The sequence below is a fragment of the Petaurus breviceps genome, unplaced genomic scaffold (assembly GCF_028583685.1).
Source record: "Petaurus breviceps papuanus isolate PSGF00001 unplaced genomic scaffold, PetGlider_PUasm1.0 90879, whole genome shotgun sequence".
NCBI lineage: Eukaryota > Metazoa > Chordata > Mammalia > Diprotodontia > Petauridae > Petaurus > Petaurus breviceps.
Genome location: NW_027187368.1, coordinates 5928886 through 5950914, shown reverse-complemented (window position 1 = coordinate 5950914; position 22029 = coordinate 5928886). Strand labels below are relative to the sequence as shown.

At 37.2% G+C, this 22029-nt stretch overlaps 1 protein-coding gene across 1 annotated transcript in view; it reads right to left on the bottom strand.

Moving 5' to 3' along the window:
- The window catches only part of BRINP1 (BMP/retinoic acid inducible neural specific 1), a 194430-nt gene that overhangs the window by 75168 nt on the left and 97233 nt on the right, over positions 1-22029 (bottom strand). The window contains exon 3 of the mRNA XM_069073814.1: positions 3089-3279. Within this exon, the coding sequence (XP_068929915.1) occupies positions 3089-3279 (191 nt within the window). The remainder of the gene's footprint in view (positions 1-3088; positions 3280-22029) is intronic.

Sequence of the window (22029 nt, the reverse complement as noted above, 5' to 3'; positions counted from 1 at the left end):
TATATATATATATATATATATATATATATATATATATATATATATATGTTATACACACAAAATAAATTGTGTTATTTGATTAATATTCTGATTTTTTTCAACATAGTCCAGATAGAATCAGCCCTGGGACAAATTGCTACCCTGCTTTTGATGATGATGAGGATGATGATGTGGTGGTACTGCTGCTGCTATTCAGTTCTAACATTCTATTTTTCTCTAATCAATAAGACTTATTTTAGTGCCAGCTCTCTCCTATAATGCTCTAAGGTTTGATATATGAATGACCTAAATTTCAGAAGAGTTAAAATTGCAAATGATCCAAAGGAAATGTACATGATGACTATATGCCAGCTGTACTGTGTTAGCAAGAATGCCTGGTGCAGAAATGGTACAGAAAAAATATCAAGGACATGTATGTCCCATGTGGCAATAAGGGACCACAGATGAAAAACCCAGGTGTGGTATGGCCATCCATGAACATTGAAAGAGCCAGAAGGAAGCTCTCAGCATGTTGGCTAAATCTTCTACAAAGGAATAATGGAAAATTCAGAGCAGGAAAAATATTCGTGGTCATCTAGTCTAACCCCTGAATGTTATAGATAAGGAAATTGAGGCCCATTGAGGTAAAGTGACCTTTCTAAAGTCACACAGATAATAAGTGGTAGAGTCAAGTCAAACTCAGGTTCCATGATTCCAGATTATCGTTTTGTTCCCCACACCACATTGCCATTGCTGGGACATAGACAACATTTACACAGAATGTGAGGACTTGAATGAGTTCCAATTGGTAACCCAGTAGTGGTAAGACACATGCTAATAGAGGGGAGAGATGGCGAAAGGAATAAGCATTTATGTAGCACCTACTATATGTCAGGCACTTTATCTAAGTACTTTTTTACTAAGTACTTTTTCATAAATAATATCTCATTTGACCCTTAGAATAACTCTATGAGATAAGTGCTATAATTATCTCTATTTTACAGTTGAGAAAACTGAGGCAAATAGAGACTAGGCAAAATATCCGCGGTCACAAAACTAGTAAGTATCTGAAGCTGGATTTGAACTCAGTTCTTCCTGACTCCTGGTCCATCACTCTATCTCACTACACCATAAGCTGCTTCAATAAAGTGATAGATCCAATGAAATATAAGAATCTTTCAGGTGTCCTCCTTCCTGCCCTCTTCTTTCTAACTCCTCCCCTCCTTTCCCTTTTCCCATTTCTCTTTTGATATCATCTCTTCCAATTCTCATTCTATGGCCCTAAGATCCTCTATCCCTCCTCACTACGGACTGAGTGTGCACTTAAGTCTTAATGTTCGACATTGGCTCTCATCATAAAGCTTTGCATATTTTAAAATGTTGTGCTGTAAGAACAGGAGCAGAACAAGGCTCTGTGAATAATTCACCACTTTGCCTCACTGAAATTAAAAATATATTTCACTGCAAAAGGTCTTCATTATTTGGAATTTCTAGGGACATGGGAGGAAATAGTTTCCAATGGGGAAATTCAATTTGCCCACTGACATCTTAAGTTTTCAATGATGAGCTGAAGCAAACTTAAGGTGGGAGGAATACATCATTGCCAGAGAAATTGTGCCTCCTACATATTTATTTCTGTTCTTGGGGTTAATGATAGCTCACATTTCTATATTGCTTTACAATTTTCAAAAAGCTTTCCTCAAAACAGTCTTGTGAAATTTGTTCCACGTATTATCTCCCATTTTAAAGATAAAGACACTGAGGCTGAGAGATGTGATTTTCACAAGTGGCAAAGCCGGACTTTAAGTAATCCATGCACCACAAGAAAACTTTCCATCATTAACCACAAGATAAAGTAAGGCAGCACTGCATACTGCAAAGAACAATGGACTTGAAGTCAGAAGACTTGGACTCGAGATCTGGCTCTTCTACTAACTCAGTTCATGACCTTATACATGTCAATTAACCTCTCTGAACCTAATTTCACTTATCTCTAAAATGGACAAATTAATTTCTGTACCGCATACCTCAACAGATGAAATTCAAGTCTCAATTTCATCATATGTAATATGAGAGGAATTTGGACTAGCTAACTCTAAGGACCCTTCCAACTCAAAATCCCTTGATTATATAACCATGAAAAAAGTCCTGAACTAGACAAGAAACTTGGATTTTAATTTTGACTTTTCTACTAATTCTACTAAAAAAAATCTACATTGTGTGATCATGGATCATTTTCTCTCTCTAGGTTTCTGTTTTCTCATTTGTGAAATGAGTGATTTCCAAGGTCCCTTTTATATCTAAAGCCCACAGTCTATGATTTTATGAGATAATAGATGTAGAAGATTCTGCAAAATTTAAAGCACCAAATTTTAAAATCACCAAAAGTGATTCATTAAATTCCAAAGTCCTTATCCTGGCATTCAAAAACCATCATGATATAGTCTCAACCTATTTCACAAACCTTATCATTCTCCTCCTCTCATATTCTTTTCCCTTCTTTCCAAAATACCAAGTAGCAAATGATTGTGGCCTAGAATTATGAGAGAAGAGCAAACGTTCCTGTTCCCAGGCCCCATGTCAATTTTAGTAAAATGAATAGGAGCTGATTTTATGAAAGGAACTCCTCAGGTCTAGTATGTTATGCCATAACTTTACCCTGTGACATGGAATAAGTTATTTCCATTCTTTAAACTTCTATTTTCTTATGTGTAAAATTTAAAGATTGAGGTAGATAGTCTTTAAGTGTGTTCTAACATTCTATATTTCCAAGTCTTTTCTACCTCTAACATTCTATGTTCTAACGTTTTTGTATTCTAAGTCCTAACAAGACTAAGTTCTAAGGTTTCTTCCCACTTTAACATTCTATGAGTCTCCGCTGTTGTCTCCCAAAAATGGATGACAAAAGACTAAGCTCAGTTAATTCATGGCCCATGAATCTACATTCTCAGCTTAGGTCACTGGACTACTCACCATTTTTGTATTGTTCATCACCAGGTTGGAATATTATGAACTGTCTCTTCCAAGAGGACCCTGAATATCCCATTCTTCCCCTACTCTCTAGTCTTAGATTAAGGCCAGAACTGAACCCAGTCAACCACCAACCTACCTCCCAAAGTGGCAGAGATGAGGATGTGGGTGCCGTACTTTTTGATGATGGTATCAATGAATTGCTGAGTTGTGGGTCTCCTGCCCAGGAGTCGGATGCTTCTCTGAAACTCAGGCATGAGGGGCACTGGATTACGGAGCAGATCTCGCCGCTCAATGGCTGTATTCCTCACCTTCCAACGGGCAAACTCCCTGTATGTTGGGTAACAAGGACAGATAAATAGCAGATGGGTTATAAAAACAGAATTTAAAGCTGGAAGGGACTTCAGGAGCAATGTAGTCCAATTAATAACTGAAGAAGAATCCCTTCCATAGTATCCCCAGAGGTAGACATGAAGACTTTACTAATGATGTCTAGTGGGAGGAAAGCTATGAGCTCTCACATCAATGAATTCCACTTTTGGATAGTTCTAAATACTAGGAAGTTGATCATTCCATCAAGAATAAATTTCCTCTCTATATCTTCTTCCCATTGCTCCTTGTTCTGCCCTCTGGGGTCAAACAGAACAAGCCTAATTTCTCTTCAAAAACTTGAAGATAGCTTTTGTTTCCCTGCTATTCTCTTCTCTGGCTTAAACACCCCCAGTTATTGCAGCTCAAGTTCTTCATCTGACTTCTTCAGCTGCTTCCCTATCCTTTCATCTTCAATTGTATAATCTCTGGCTTATTAATGTCCTTTGTGAAATGGGGTACTCAGAACTGAACACAATAGACCAGCTATAGTCTGCCTAGGGACTAGTATACTAGAGCTAACACTGCTGTCTCTTATTTAAGGCAACCTAAGACTCTGTTGGCTTTCCCCTCCTGTTATATCATACCAACGATGAACAAAAAATGTTGGCTTATGCTTAGCCTGCATACAATGAAAGCTTCCAGATCTTTTTATTCAGGTGAGGTTGGCTTTTCAAATGAAACTTTTAAAACTTACATTGGTCTTTATTAAATAGTATCTTATTAAATTCACCCCAAATTTCTAGTCTGTCCAGATTTTTTGGATGCTAATTATGTCATCCAGGATGCTCCTCCTAGCTTTGTGTCATTGAAATATTTGATAAATATGCTATTGTTGTTTTTGTGTATTGTCATTAATAAAAGTCTTAAACATCACAGATTCAAACACAGATCCCTGGGGCATTATACTAGAGCTATCTTTCCAAGTTGACATTGAATCCAAATCCATCTCACTTAATATATCCTAACTCACATCTCTACAATGGCTTACCCAATATAGCATTAGTGACTGTCACTGGGTTAGCTTAAACCTAGATGAAATATACCTACAACAGTTCCCTTCTCTACCAGCTTACTAATTCTATAAAAACATGAAATATTTTTAGTCTGGCATATCTTGTTCTTAATAAAGTGAATTACGGCTCTTCGTGATGATCATTTCCTTCCTGGGACAACAGAGTTTTAAGATTAAGTTAGAAGGATATTCGAATTTGGAATACTGAGGTTCAAGTGCTGACTACCTGTATGACCTTAGGTAAGTTTCTTTTCCTCTCTAGGATTCAGGATTTTCATTTGTAAAATGAAGAAACTAGACTAAATTAATGACCTCCTAGTTTCCCTCTAGCTCTTAAACTGTGATCATAGATATTCACTAGAGGTCCCTTTAATCTCACATTCTACAATTTTTCCTCTGGACTATGATTTGCAAATCATTTATTTTCTGTACATTAAAAAATTGCTGCTGTTATTATCTCTGCATTGTTATATTATAACACACATGCACATGTATATACATATTCTTAAAGTAACTATCTTATACCTGCTTTTCTGATCCTATCCAACTCTCCATCTCCAAATTCAACCAACACTCTCAGACAAAGACAAGATTCTGGTCCTTGAGGAAGGAAATTGTAACAATAATGATACAATATTTGTTCTTTGGCAAATCACTTAATTCTAAGCTTCAATTTCCTCCTGTAAAAAATGAAGAGGTGGTTCTATAACCTTCCATAATCTAGAATTCTGTTTTCTAAATACCTAACAGGTTTAATATTTTCATTTGGATCTAGGGATCCTAAAGCCCTTTGATGCAAAAATTGTGATAGATTTTGGGAAAGACAAATAAGATTTTGGCTACTGAGAACGAAAATCTGAGTGATTTATTTCCAGTCTTCTAGAGTGACAAGGGGTGGTATTGGGCTCAAACCAATAGATCCCACTCAGATCTAGAATCATTTAAGCATAGTTTGATGTCTTCAACCCTTGCCTTTTGTTATTTTGTTCTCAATAATGTTTCAAACAATTGGTACTTACTGAACAACCTGTATACTCTGCACCTTCTGTTTGGCAATGTGGGTGATTGAAGGATGAGGTCATAATGTATAAAGAACAACCATGTACAATGAATTCAAGAAAATGTACTCTGAAGTCTGGTTCTGCCTGTAACAAGGCATTTAATCTTAGGTAAGTCATTTCCCTTCTCTGTGCCTGGGATTGATTCTTTGTAAAATGAAAGTATGAACTAGATGGTTTTTCAAATTATTCTGCAATTTTTGAATAAGTCATTATCCCTCAAGGAGTTTACTCCCTATTTGTAGTGGGGGAAGGGTGAGATAAACCAAGGACAAATATAAATGTCCAACAAAGTAGAGTATAAAAATACAAGACATAAAAAGAAACTGCTTAGAACTCATGAAAGGTTGCCGTATGACTGTGTGGGTAAAGGAAGGCTATATGAATGAGACATTACAGATGAGCCTTGAAAGAAGATTAAGATTTCAACAAGTGGGACAGCTAGGTGTTGCAGTGAATAGAGCGCCGACCCTGGAGTCAGGAGGACCTGAGTTCAAATCCAACTTTAGACACTTGACACATACTAGCTGTGTAACCTTGGGCAAGTCACTTAACTCCAAATGCCTTGCCTTCCCCCCTCCAAAGGGAAAAAAAAAGATTTAAACAGATAGGCATGGTGGACCAGGGAGGCCATTCAAGGAATAGGTAATGACATGAGCACAGGTATAGAAATGAGGAAGCAAAGAGTGCATTCAGAGAATGGCAAGTCATCCAAGTTTGGCTGATTCAGTGTGAGCGAACAGGAGTAGTGGGAGAAATGGGTGGAAAGCACATTGGAACCAGATCCTTAAATGCCAATATTTCTCTCAACATTAATCCCTTATGAATACCAGCAATCAGAAAACATCTGTGCCCAATGAGACTCAGAAATAGGAGAGGAAGAATATGTAACCTCATGCTAAATGGAAATTTCTTTCTGGTTTTTTTTTTTTTAATGACTTTCTCACCTCTCCCCATGAACAACCCCTATGCCTCAAGAAGCAGCTCAGAGTCCTGGCTTGTCTGAGATCCATTCCCAGAATATCCTGGCAAAAGAAGACAAACTGGAAATTCCATTAAGTCAAGTTTAAAGGATAATAAGAGACAAGGTTTAACTTAAAAAAAAAATGTCCATCTCTGTGTTTGTGTCTGTCTCTTCCTCTTGTCTCTCTTTCTCTTTTGGTCTCTCTGACTGTCTCTTTATTTCTCTTTCTTTTTCTTGGTCTCTGTGCCTCTGTCTCTCTCAGCCCTCAGCCTCACTCTGTCTCACTCAGTTTCTTTGCCTCTGTCTCTGTCTTTTTCTCTCTTTGTGGTACTGTCTCTGTCTACCTCGGTCTCCTCTACCTCTGTCTTTCTGTCTGTCTTTCTCTCTGTCTCTTTCTCTCTTCTTCCCTTCCCCCCATCACAAGACAGCTGAGAAAAATAGAGGAAGGAGCAAGAAAGGAGAGTGAAGGTGGGAAAGAAGGTCAGGAATGTACTTTTGTAATCTATTACTTGGAAAGGAGCCCTGCCTGGTTGGAGGGAAAGCATTCCTGAAAACAGCTGAAAATGAAAGTTGTCTCTAAACCTCAGAACATGTGATCTTCATCTAAATCTTTCCTCAGTCTATCTAAATCAAATCCATCATTCAAGGTTCAGCTCAAATCTGGCCTCCTGCATGAAACCTTCACTAATACCCAGATATAAATAATTTCATTCCTCTGAAATCCTATATGATTTTATTTTTTGTACAACATGTTTGCCACATAGCATTCACTGTCGATTGGTATTTGTTGTTTTTATTATCATTGATAAAAATATTCCTAATGATAACTTGTATGTGTATAACACTTTACTTTAAAAATGCATTCACAATTCTGGTATCATTTGATCATTCAATGTAGCTGGTAACAAAGCAGAGCCTACAGATAGATGGAAGCTACGGGGCATTAAAAAGAGAATCTGAGTAACCTCTTCTAGACACTAAGAGTGTGACATGGGGCAAGTCATTTTCCCTTTTCAGGGTCCCAGTTTCATCATTTATAAAATGGAAATCCAAATTTTTGCCCTATCTACCTCACTCGGCTGTTCTGAACATCAACAGAAACTTATGTAAGAAGTGCTTTGTCACGATATGATGCTATAGAGATACAAAACAGCATTACACAGTAAAAGGTCTGCATTGATGCCCCTCATCTGACAGGGGAACACTCAGATTGTGGATGAGTAGTAACTCAAGAACAAGAAGACAGTTGACAGCTTTGACAATAGTTGTTTGAACACTCACTTCCTAAAGTTCACCAGCCAACAGAAGCAAGGCTTGCCATCTGTGCAACCTCCCCAAAGCAAGAATAATTAATTCCTAGAAAACAACTACAGACTTTCCCACAAGCTATTGCCTGACATTCAGTGTCCTCCCACAGAGAGGCAAAGAAGGCTGGGCTGCCAATCAAGGGAAAGGCCTAAACTCCAGGCTAGGAAAATAACTTACAGTTGCTTCCTCCTTCCAATGAGGTTCATTAGGACAAAGGTCAAGGGGAGAGGCCAGGTCTTTCACTCAGCATCAAGTCCTTGCTTCCTTCTTTGAAAGTCTTCTAGCTCTAATATTTTTTGTTTTACTATTCTATGTTTTTAAGGTCAATCTCTAGTGTAGGCATTCTATATTCTAATATTCTGGGTTCTAATATCATATGTTTCAAGAGTCCTTTCAATCCTAACTTTTTATATTCTAATATTCTGTGTTCTAAGACCCATTCAAATTCTGAAAATATGTACTCCATAATTCTATACAATGGAGCACATTCAATAAATATTTATATTTATATTATAAAATATATTATATTTATATTATAAAAAGAGGCATTACCGCCCCTGAATTTAGCAGGACAAAACTTTAGCCCGTAACTTTTTTTTTTTTCACTTTTTGCCCCAGAAATCTGGAGGCAGCAAGGTGGTGCAGTTAATAGAGCACTGGCCCTGGAGTCAGGAGGACCTGAGTTCAAATTTGACTTCAGACACTTGACACACTTACCAGTGTGACCTTGGGCAAGTCACTTAACCCCAATTGCCTTGCCTTCCCCTCTCCAAAAAAAAAAAAGACAATGGTACTCAATTCACCATCTTAGAAGTAATAGGCAACCAATTGGTGAGAGATTTAAAAGAAGGATCAGGAGGAAGGAGAAAAAAAGAAAAGGAAGAGAAAGAGGAAAAGGAAAAGAAAGAAGGAAGAGGAGAAGGAGAATAAGGAGGACAAGGAAGAGGGAGTAGGAGGAGGACGAGGAAGAAGAGGAGGAGGAGAAGGATCTTAATAGCAGTGGTTGGTGGCAGCATTAAGTTGAAGATATAGGGAGAACAAGCTTGAAGGCAGTGGAGGCAGAAGACCTGAGCTAAATTTCTATCTCTCGGTGACCTTAGACAAGAGACTTAATTTCCTTATCTATAAGTGAAAATGATAGTACTTAAAGTACTATCTATCTGCTTCACAGGATTGTTGTGAAGAAAACACTTTGTACACCTTAAAAATTGCTATCTAATTATGAATTATTACCCTGACCAACTTTTGCCATAAAATTCATTAGTAATGACTCCTCAGTATTCCCTCCACTTGCAAACACAATTAATATAAGAGTTAGGGAGGCAGTGTGGTGTAGTAGATTGATCCTGGATCTGGAGCCAGTGGACTGAGGTGTTATTAACCAGCTCTGTGATCTTAGTGGAGACATTTAACCTCTCTGGGCCCCTAATTCTTCATCTTTATTATGTTAAATGAGACCATCCAATAATATGGCCTCTAGGTTCCACTCCAGCATTAGGTCCTATGAAGCATGACTATTGAAATTGGGTTGGGGTAGAAAGATGGGAAACTGGGGATCAATCACTCTCTTCTGATTGCAACTAGATTGAAAATGCCTTAATGGTAGGGAACTGAGCCTTAAAGAGCAAGCAGTTCAACTTTTTAAGCAAAGAGACTAGAACTTCAGCATGCTGTTCCCTTGAGAGGCTACAGGCTCACTTCAGGGAGACTGCCTTTGCTGAGATTTTTCAAGAATCCTCAGGGAGAACAGAACCCCAAACCAGTTTAGGAACCACAAAAGAAAATCAATTTTTTATAACCACATTTCATTTCTGACCTCAAATGTTACGAAGCAATCTTATTTCCCCACCTTTCTAGGCACAGCACCCATTTACTAACCACAACTGGTATTTATGTAGCCCTCCATAGGTTGTGAAGTTCGTCATGAGTAAGTTATACCATTTAAACCTCACAAACTGAGGTAGTAAATGCACCTTAGTGCCCAAATTATAGATGAGGAATTGAAGTGCAAAGAGGTTAAGGTCTTCTCTATCACTGCTGTGTAATAAAGGTCATCAGGGGAACCCCAGATCCATTTTAATTCCCTAGACAACTTGAGAGTACAGGGTATGGAGCTTGGTTAGAAAAGCAGCTAACATGAAAGTGAATATGGGCTCTTCCCCCTTCCAGAGAAAAGATAAGGAACTGCTCTGGTTGGTCTTTAGGGAATGGGGTATGCCTCCTGATTATTAGTTGGCTGAGATGCAGGAGAATGAACACGTCCCAGAGGAACTGTGCCTGCTATGGTCTATAAAAGTAAACTGTGAAAAGGTGCATTTCTATTCTCTCTTCTCCTTTTCCTTTTCCTGCACATGCTTTTCTGTGGACTTCTATCCTACTTTATAGGGCTAGGTGGCACAGTGGATAGAGCACCAGTTCTGGATTCAAGAGGTCCTGAGTTCAAATCTGGCCTCATATGCTAGCTGTGTGAATCTGAGCAAGTCACTTAACCCTGTTTACTCAGTTTCCTCATCTGTGAAATGAGCTGGAGAAGGAAATGGCATCTTTGCCAAGAAAATCCCAAATGGGGTCACAGACAGTTGGACAAGACTGAAATTACTCAACAAAAGTCACATCCCAGCATACACAAGGGACTGGTTAGAATTTCTTTCTCTCTCTATCCCAGGAAGAGAAAATGGTGACTTATAGAAGAAGCAGATGAGGAGTAGCCTACACTGACCCAGGCAAATAAATTGCCATTTTCTACTCTTGGTCAAAAGGAGGAAGAGTTTCTAATAGTCTCCTAATCCCATGGACTCTGGCCTTCCCTCTTCCCCCACTAGGTGTCAGAATTTTTTTTTTTAAAGCAATTGAGGTTAAGTAACTTGCTCAAGGTTACATGGCCAGTTATTTCTGGGTGTGGTGCTAAGTGTCGGAGCCCGGATTTGATCCCAGGTCATCCCGACTCTGGGGCTGGTGATCTTACTCACTGAGCCACCAGGCCACCCCTAAGCAATTGGGGTTAAGTATCTTGCTGAAGGTTACACAGCTAGGTGTTTCTGGGTAGATGCTAAGTGTCTGAGCCCAGATTCGATCCAGGGTCATCCCGACTCTGGGGCCGGTGTTCTTACTCGCTGTGCTACCTGGCTGCCCCAGAAATTTTTAAAATGTTGAAAAAGAAGAGAGGTATGAGGCATTCCTTAGTTCACTCTTACTGAACCGAGAGAACAGCTTGATCAGAATGGTACAGTAGGAAAACACTGAATGTTGAGTCAGAGGATTTGATTTTAAGGCTCTGTAGTTCTACAGCGCTGCCACTTACTTTAGGGGAATAGTTTAATCTCCTGAGGTCACAATTTCCTTATTTGTCATATGAGAGGGCTAGAGTAAATGGCTTCTGAGTCTCAATCTGTGTGATATTTATGATACTTTTTGGCTCTAAGTTTACTACCTCTCCTCTAAGACAGACCACCTCTGCTGTTTTCTGTACTTACCATTTACAGAGCACTTTCTTCATAATAGCCAGATGAGACACAATGTGCAAATTTTATTGTTCCCATTTTGCAGATAGGGAATGAAACACAAAGAGGTGAATCACCACCAACAAGCATTTATTTAATGCTTACAATGTGCCTGGAAGTATGCTAAGTTCAGAAATATTTTGAGCAATGATAGTTATCAATGGAATAATCCTCCTAAGAGGTCTTCTTTAGAGAAAAAAACATACCTATTTGGCTATAGATTTAATGGTGTGTGTGTGTGTGTGTTGTGTTTTTTTGTGTTGTATTGTGTTTGGGCTAGATCTGTGATTTCACAGGTCCTGGGAAATCCCAGTAAGGAAACTCCTACCAATGCAAGCCAACATATGACAGTGTCTTAAAAAGCTGCCTAGAGCAGAAAGAGATTAAATGCCAGTATATGTCAGAAATGGGACTTGAATCCAGGCATTCCTGACTAAAAGCTATTTGTCTATTCACTATGCCATAGCTGCCTTTCTTGTTTAAGTTTATCTTTATTAACACCCAGTCATGTGATAATGATGCCTCCTCTACCCACTACTGTTAAATATTGGCCCAAATACACTCTGTGTCTATTGTCAAAAGAATAATCTAGCATGTATAGCCAAAATGGTAGAGTGAGAGTTTGCACACTAGACCGAATTCTGATTAGGAAAGCCAAGAAAAAGTCACCATAAGTAATTTTTCAAGCTGAGGACAGCATAGGAAGATTAAAAGGTTTATAGATGCTGGGGTGGAGTATGGCCAGGAGCACATGCAGCAGCAGTAGCAGCAGTGGGGAACATTCTAGTACCCAGAGAGTATAAGGCAACTGAGACTAAAAACCAGGACTGGAAGCACAAGGGCAGAAAGAGATCCCATGGGACTTCTGAACCAATCTTGGGAACAAGCATGGGTGCCAGGCAGTAGCTCTACCACACATTGTCCCAATTCAGTGTCATAATTCCTCGGCAGAGAGTAGTGGTTGCAGTCATGCTCAAGAAAAGCTCTAATTATATACAGAACAAGGAGTAAGTTCTAAAACCTTAGCTATGTGGTTCTGAGCCCAAGGGCAAAGATGGGAATCATTTCTAACTTTTGGCACATGCATATGCCTTCAAGTAACCAGGACAGGAAAGCCAGACCAAAGGGGATTCAAGCATTTCAGTCATTTTAAACCTGCAGAATTTCCCAGCGGGCAAACCGTGATGGAGTCCAGCAGAAGTCTACTAAAATCATTCACACAAAATCCAGCAGACCCGATATGGGTCAGGAACATGCAGAGCTCAGACCAAGAGGGCAGTGAACAAATGTCAACCTAGATCATACTACTTTGGAAGCACTAAAAATTTCTAGGCCACAAGGCTCTGCAATGTGAAAAGAGCAGAAAGACATAAAAAAGACAGAAACTCAGGCCACCCCCCTCCCAACCTCAGAAGCACGCAAAGCCCAACACTAACTTAAAGACAAAATTTAAAAAGTAGTCTGGAAGAATGCACAAACAAACAAACAAACAAACAAAAAGACTAGCTCCACCACAAAGCACTACTATGATGACAGGGAAACTCAAGAAACAGACAGAAGAAAACAATGATTTAGAAAATATCTACAATTAAAAACCTCAAAGAAAAATGCAAGTTTTTGTAAGGCCAACAAGAATTCTAACAAGATTTAAAGATAGAGCTTCTAATAGGATTAAAAATAAAAAATAAAAAGAGCTGTAGAGGGAAAATGTGAAAAATAAATGAGATCTATGCAAGAAAGTTATGAGCAAAGGATTAACACCTTTATAAAAGTGGTACAAAACATTACTGGAGAAAATACTTACACATTAGAATTGGTCAAACAGTAAAAGAGTACAAAACATTATTGAAAAAAAAAAATCCTTAAAATTTACAACTGTCCAAATGGAAGCTAATGACTCCATAAGACATCAAGAAATAATAGAACAAAGTCAAAAGAAAAAGAAAAAAAAAGATATGATACTCTAGAAGAAAACAAAAGTTTCAAGATTGCAGTCAAGAATAACCTATCTAGCAAAAACTGAGTACAATCCTATGGGGGTGGGGAGATGGAAAGATGCACATTTAATGATATGGAAGACTTTCAAGTACTCCTGATGATTTCTATCCACAAGATGTGGATAGAAAATTTACCTTTAAACATAGTAATTAAGAGAAGTATGAAAGGAAAACATGAGGGAGAAACAATAAAGGACCAAATAAAGTTAAACTCTTTATATTCTTATATGGGAAGAGGATACATGTAACCCCTCAGAATCTTATCACCATTTCTCTTAGTTCTCTTAATTAGGCGGAAGGCCTGGGTCTAATCATACTACATTGGAATGATCTCAAAAGAAGAATGGAAGGTTAAGAAACAGAGATACACTTGGAAAGAGGAGAATGAGAGGATGAAAGGGGAAAACTACACCTCACATAAATGGCTTATATAAGGAGAGTTTATACAATAGAGTGAGTAATTGGAGGGAATGGGCAATACTGCACATCACTTTCAGCTGAACTAATTCAAGGAGGAAAGAATAAACATACAAACACAGTTGGGCAGAGAAATTCATCTTACCTAATAGGAAAGTAGAAGGGAAAGGGATTAAAGAAAAAGTAGTGGGATAAAATAGAGGAGGGCTTAAAGAAGGTAGTGGTCAGAAGCAAAATAGTATCTTAAGGAAGGGGCAGGATTAAAAAAAAGAGAGAAGGATATTATGTGAAAATAGGACAAAGGGAAATACACATTTAGCAATGTGTACATGTTAATGAGATGAACTCACCCATAAAATTGAAGAGTATGTATATGAGAAATTAGTTAGTGGGTTAGGCTGTACCTCCTAGATTCTTCTTTTGACAATAGACACAGGCTGTTCTTGGGCCAATATTTTAAGGATGAGCTGGAGAAGGAAATGGCAAACCACTCCAGCATCTCTTCCAGTTAAACATGACTGAAACAACTGAACAATAAATAACAATAAATAAAACTAGGAGCTGGTTGAAAAAATAATTAGCTAATTTGATTTTTAAAAAGAAGAAAAACAAATTTCCAGTATCAAAAATGAAATGAGTAAATCGCAACCAATGAAGATGAAATAAAAGCAATTATTAGTAAAGCTATTTTGTCCAACTATATGCCAAAAAAGCTGACAATCTAAATGAAATGAATGAATATTTATAAAGACATAAACTTCACAGATTAACAGAACAGATTTAACAGGGTTAAATAAATCTCAGAAAAAAGAAATTGTGCAAGTCATGAATGAACTCCCCTCCACCAACCCCTCCACCCCCACCCAAATGCCCAGGAGCAGATGGATTTACAACTTTACCAAATATTTAAGAAAACAATGAATTCCAATTTAAATAAACTATTTTTTAAAATAGGTAAGGAAAAATACTTCCCAAATTCCTTCTGTAACAAATACTGTCTTGATACCTAATGCAGAGGGATCTTAAATAAAGAAAAACACAGACTAATTTTCATAATGAATTTTGGTGCAAATAATTAAATAAAATACTATTAAGGAGATTAGAACAATCTATCACAAAGATTATATGTTTTGACTAGGCTGAGTTTGCATCAGAAATGCAGGGCTGGTTTGAGATTAGGAAAACTATAAGCATAATTGACCATACCAATAATAAAAACAACAAAAATAATATGATTATTTCAATAGGTGCAAAAAAAGCTTTTGACAAAATATAACACTCATTCCTGCTTTAAAAAATTCTCAAAAGCTTGGGAATGAATGAAGGTTTTTAAAAAATGATAAGTAATAACTATCTAAAACCAAGATCTAGCATTATCTGTAGTGGGGATCAACTAGAATTCCTTCCAATAAGTTCAGAGATGAAGCAAAGATGTACATTATCGCCTTTTTTTTTTTAATATCATCCAATGTTAGCTATAGCAATAAGACAAGAAAAAAGAAATTGAAGGAATAAGATTAGTAAATGAAGAAATAAAGCCAACCCTTTTTTTTTTTTGCAAATATTATGATAGTTTACTTAGAGACTGAATTTTTAAAAAAATCAGTCAAACAATAACTTCAGCAGAGTTGCAAGATATAAAATAACCCTGCACAAATCACCAGTATTTCAATATATTACCAACAAAACACAGCAGGAAGATATAGAAAGAGAAATTCAATTTAAAATAACTACAGACAGTATAAAATAGAGAGTCCACCTGCAAAGATAAACACAGAACTATATGAACACAATTTCAAAATACTCAACATAAATGCAGATATAATTAGAGAACTATTAATTGCTCATGGGTAGGCTGAACCAGTATTATCAAAATGACAATACCACCTGAATTATTTTACTTTAGTACAATGCCAAACTACCAAAGAATCATTTTATTGAATTAAGAAAAATAATAAGAAAATTCATCAAAATCAGTGAAAAAAAATGTGAAGGAAGGAGGCCTAGTGGTACCAGATCTCAAACTAAACTATAAAGCTATAATCATCAAAGCACTTTTATACTGTTAAATAAAAAGGTTGATCAATGGAACAGATTAGATACACAATATACAAAAGTAAATGAATATAACTTATTGTCTTATAAACCCAAAGATCTTTACCATAGAGGCAAGAACAAACGATTGGACAAAACTGTTGGGAAAACTGCAGAATAACAGAATAACACAGAATAACACAGAATAACATCTCTCTCCATCTCTCTCTCTCTCTCTCTCTCTCTCTCTCTTTTTTTTTTTTTTTTTTTTTTTTGGCGGGATTGGGGTTAAGAGTGACTAGCACTTTCTCGTGTCTATTTTTGTGTGTGTGTGTGTGTGTGTGTGTGTGTGTGTGTGTGTTAAGTGTCTGAGGCCAGATTTGAAATCAGATGGTCCTGACTCCAGGGCCGGTGCTCTATTCACTGCGTCACCTAGCCGCCCCAGAATAACATTTCACAAAAATATATGACAAGAAGTTCAAAATGGGTGCATGATTTAAAAATAAAGGGTGATATCATAAGCAAATTAGTGGAGAAGGGAAGACATTACCTGTCATATCTATGGATAAGAGAATTGTCCATGACCAAACAAGAGATAGAGAGGTTCAAGATGATATGAATAATTTTGATTATGCAAAATTCTAAAAATTTTGCAGAAGCAAAACTAAAGTAGCTAAAATTAGAAGAAAATCAGGAAACTAAGAAAATATCTTTGCAGCATGTTTGATAAATTTCTCATTCTAAAATATATAAAGAATTGAGTCAAATTTAAAAGAACAAAAGACATTCCCAATTGATAAATGACCGCAGGATATAAATAGATAATTATCAGAAAGAAATTATAACTATTAATAGTCATATGAAAGTACTCTAAATCCCTAATAATTGGAGAAATACAAATTAAAACAACTCTGAGGTACTACTTCCTAACCATTAGATTGCCTAACATGACAAAAAAGAAAAAGAAAAATGACAAATTCTGAAGGGCACCGAAGAAAACAAGTACACTAATGAACTGTTGGTTAAGTGGTGAACCTAGGTCCAGCCATTCTGGAAAGAAATTTAGAACTATGTCCAAAAGGCTATGAAGGCTATACCCGAAACAGATCAAAGAAAAAAGAAAGGACCCATATGTACAAAATATTTATAACAACTTTTTTGGTGCTAGTAAAGAAATGGAAACTGAAGCAATGCCCCTCGATGGGAAATGGCTAAACAAGTTATGATATTTGAATGTAATGGAATGCTATTGTTCTCTGAGAAATGATGAAGAAAATGGTTTCAGAAAAATCTGGGAAGGTCTATATGAACTGTTGCAAAATGAAGTGAGCAGAACCAATAGAATAATCTTCATAGTAACAATATTGTAACTATAATCATCTTTGAAAGATTTAGTAACTGATCAACACAATAATCAACCACAATTCCAAAGAACTCATGGTGAACTATGAGTTTCAAAAATGAGAATCATATCCACTTCCTGTTAATGAACTGAAGGAGTGCATGTTGAAGTATATTTTCCCCCATCAGGATTTTTTGTTTGTTTTTTAATGGCTAATGCAGAAACCTGTTTTACATGACTGTTGTTCTGCTGTTTTTCAGTCATATTTGACACTTCATGAACCCATCTGGGTTTTTCTTGGCAGATATAGTGGAGTGCTTTCCTTTTCCTTCTCTAGCTCAGTTTATATATGAGGAAACTGGGACAAACGGGGTTAAATGACTTGCCAAGGGTCACACAACTAGTAAGTATCTGAGGTCAGATTTGTACTTAGCAACATTAGTCTTGCTAACTTCAAGTCTGGCACTCTCTCCACGGACTATATGCCACCTAGATGCATGACTATACATATTCATAATAAGTGTTGTTTTTGTTTTTCCCTTGTCTTGTCTTTGGGTAGAGAAGTGGCAAGGGGGAAGGAGAAAATTCAGAACTAAAGAAGGATAAGATTATCTACAGTTAAAAAAATAAGTAGGAAAATATAAATTTAAAATTGTAATCTGTTTCAGGGGAAAAGATACTCCTTGATAAAAATCAAGCATCTTTGAGATACCAAAGTCAGGAAATGATATCATACGATTATAGATTTGGAGCTAAAGGGTCCCAGAAGTCATTCAGTCCAATGCCCTTATTTTGCAGATGGGACAACTGAGATTGTGAAACTTGCCTAATCTTACACAGGCAGTCAATAGAAGACTTGAGATTTAAATTCAGGTCTTTTGATTATGAATTCAGTGTTCTTTCATAGTACTATGCTGTCTCTCCATCTACATGTCATATAAGTTTCCAGATAGATCAAGATTACCGTACTACACATAAAAACTGGTTTAATTTTAATCAGTTTTGGTGGGAACATTCTACACTCAGAACAAGAAGCAAATTTAGAAATTTTCTACTTTACTCCACCCCCTCATTTTAAAAATGAGGAAACTGAGACCCTGGGAATTTAAGTGGCTTGGTTAAGGTTTCACAGTAAGTAGTAAAGTCAGGATTCAAGCTTGAGTCATTTGACTCCAATGACAACACTCATTCCACCGATATTCCATGTCATCCACACTGCCTAAAGGGAATTACACTTCTGGGCTTTCCTAAAACTAATGCTAAATATAATTTAATCTTATCTTCTTGATCAGGTCTTCATTATGAGTATCACTGATGGCAGTGAGTTGTCATCCAGTGATGTTTTCAATTTATTAGGTTAATTAAGAATATTCTCCCCCTCAACCAAGTGGATACTGACTGCTATGATTTTTTAAATTCTTATGCTTCGTTTTTATACTATAAAACTTCTTTTACATTTATATACTTTTTAATATTTCTTTCCTCACTGTCAGGCTGACAGCTATTACTTTTAGCTGATATCCCTGTTTCTGTAATAAGCATCACTCTGTTCTTTCTTCGAATCTGCTTTGATCTGAGAAACCAAATAACCAAACTTTGTAGATTTGAGGGTAATATGAGAGTAAATAGGTCCCAAGTCTCTCTGTCTCCCTTTCTTCTGGCTTCTTCCCTGCTGCTCATGTCTCTTCCATCCTCAAAAACTCTCACTTGATCTGTCTATCCCTGCTAACTATGGCTCATATCTTTTCAGCCATTTTTGGCTAAACTCCCTGAAAAGGCCATCTAAAGTAAATGCCTCCATCTTCCCTCTTCTTAATTCTTTATAATGTCTTACAACATCATCATTTCTCTGAAACAGCACTCTCCAGAAGTACTAGGAATCTCTTAATTTCCAAACACGGTGACTTGTCTCCACCCTCACTCTCCTTGACCCTTCAGTGTCCTTTGACATCATTAATCACTCTTTTCTTGATATTCTCTTTTTTCTAGGTTTTCAGAACTCTATTATACTTTTACCCATTTATTTACCTATTTATTATACTGTTACCCCTACTTCTCAATCTCCTTTGTTGGATCTTCCCATATCTTATTCTCTAAGCTTAGGTGGACACCAAGTCTGTGTCTTGGGCCATCTTCTCTTTTCCCTCTATATTGCTTCACTTGGTAATATCATCCGATCCCATGGATTTATCATCTCTCTGTTGATGTTACACCTATTTTATCTGTGCTGACCTCTCTGCTGACTTTCACTTTCACATCTACAACTGTCTTTCAGACATCTCTAACTGGATTTCCAATAGTAATCTTAAACTCAACATGTCCAAAACTGAAACCATTATATTTCCATATAAACTCTCCTCCCTACTCCTTCCTCATCCTGTTCTAACTTCACTATTATTGTAGAGGACAAATCCATTTTCCCAGTCCCTTAGGTTCACAACGTAAGTCCCTATATCTAATTTGTCACCAAGGCCAAGCGATTTTCCCTTTGCAATGACTCTCAAATATTCCTGCTTCTTTCCCCCGACACCACCAACATTATGTAGGTCTTTATTGCTTCATGCGTGGACCATTGCAATAGCAACTGGGTGGCCTGCCTCAAGTCCCTCTCCATTCATCCATCTTCCATGCAGCCACCAAAGTGATTTTCCTTAACTGCAGGTCTGACCATGTCACTCTCCCATATATACTCAATAAATTCCAAGATTGCCTCCAAGATTAAATATAAAAACCTCTGTTTGGCCTTCAAAGACCTTCATAACCTACTCCCTCCTACCTGTCCAGCCTTTTTACAACTTACTCCCCATCACATACTCTTTGATCTGACCCTGGCCTCCTGGCTGTTTCACAAATGAGACACTCCATCCCTCAGCTGTGGGCATTTCCTCTGGCTGTCCCTCATGCTGGGAATGATTCCTCTCCACGTCTCCGACTATGGGCTTTTCTGGCTTCTTTTAAGGCCCAACTCAAATCCTATCTTCTTTGGAAACCTTTCCCATTCTCTCAATCTAGTGCTTTCCTTCTCTTAATTATTTATTATTTATTCTGTATACAGTTTGTTCAAATATACTTGTTTGCTTATTGTCTCCCCACATTAGACTGTGAGATTGTTGAGGGCAGGACCTGTCTTGGATTTCTTTTTGTATGCCCAGCACTTAGCACAGTTCCTGGCACAGAGTAGGCACTACTTTGACTTATTTAGGGTCTGAGAGATTCCCTTTAAAAAAATTGTATGATCTTTGATTCTTAGACTTTATAGATCTCATTATGACTACACAGAAGCTTATTAGACGCTTTCCTAGATTTTCACTGGATCCCAGGTGAACAAAGAAAGCTAATTTATGTAGAGGTAAAATATTAATGTATTTTATGGTTACTTCTCAATTAAACTACATATATATATAGGGCTGACCTGTGAGAGAAAGCATAATTTAACTCTGATGACCACAGAAGTGAAAACTAGGGCAAATATGTACATGGTAGTGGAGGGGATGTTACAGGAAAGGGCAGATTTCCCTCACTATCAAGGGGAACTTGCCAGCAATTAGGGTTCTACAGCAATGGAAAGAGGTATTAGGAGCTATGAAGGTCTTAGTCACTATTGCTTATTGCTCTTTAGCGAGGTCTAGATGACAATTTGTCAGAAAAAAAATATTATACAGGAGATTCTTCCTACAGATATAAGTTGAAATTGAAGGCCTCTGGAGTCAGATCCTTAAAATAGTCTATATTTGAAATTTATTTCCACCTTTAATTTTCTATGTCCCAAGATCCATTCCAGACCTAAAATTCTTTTTGTTCCGTATTTTATCATTTTGTTTTAAGGACTCATTCAGCTCTAACATTCCCTTTTATAACCCTTGGTTCTAAGGTGATTTTATAATTATAATATTCCATGTTCTATGGTCCCATCTACCTGTGTCATTCTATGTTCTAACATCATTCCCAGCTCTGGTATTCTGTGATTACATGATCTTTCAGTTTTCCATATTCTTCACAGCACACTGCCTTAGTAGGTAGAAAATCAATATTTTCTGAGTGAATGATACACTGAATTCAGAGAATATTTGTTTATTTCTAGGAATGCTATCCCTCCAGCTGCAGTAACTCATCATTTAGATTTTTTTCCTTTCTTTCAAAGCCTCTCTGCATCATAAAGCCAATGGGGAGGATCTGGACTCTCTCTGGTCCCTGTTAACTGCATGTTCCCTCCCTCCCCACCCTCCTGGGAGGATAGATACAGGGAATCACCAAGGAACAAGAGAGCATGGATGGGAAATCACTCAACCAGAAGAAGATGTTTCTCTGACTCTCCCTTCCTCCCCCCTCCTCCAGTTCAGAAGCCCCAAGCCAGCACAGAGAAAGGGGAATCCAAGGGCACAGATGAACTGAGAATGATGCCCATTAGCTAGAGAGTGTGTCAGGGCCAATTAGCCCATCCATCTTCAAAACACCAATCTATAACTAGGGGGTAGCTGAAGAAACCCAGGCCAAGAAAAGACCTTATGGGTAGTATTAGCCACAGAAGAAAAAAAGTAACAGAAGGCTATTTATGAGCATTATCATGTCAATAAGTTTAAAGATTTGAAGTTGAGCTTCCTAGTTAACAATAACAATAATTATATTTGTCAAGTACTTTTCATGTTTTGGAATGCTTTCACAGACATTGAATTATAGCAAACTATAGTGGATTTAGAACTAGAATAGCTGAGAAAAAGGTTGACTTACTGAATAGTCTATTAGACTTGCGGTAAGAAAAACCTGGGTTCAAATCCATCCTCAGATATTTACTAGTTATGTATCACTGAGCAAAGTCATTCATCCTCTCCATGCTTCATCATTTCTCATCTGTAAAATGAATGTATCAGGCTTAATGTCTTCTAAATTCCTTCTTAGCTGTAAATTTATAATCCTAAAATATTATAATACTACTTGGGAATGAATCCTTGACTCTTGATACTTCCTAACTGTGTGACCTTGAACACATGACTTAACTTCCCTAGAATTTAAGTTACTCCTTTGTAAAATAAGGGGACTAGATTAAGTAACATCTAAAGTTTCTACTAGCTTTAGATC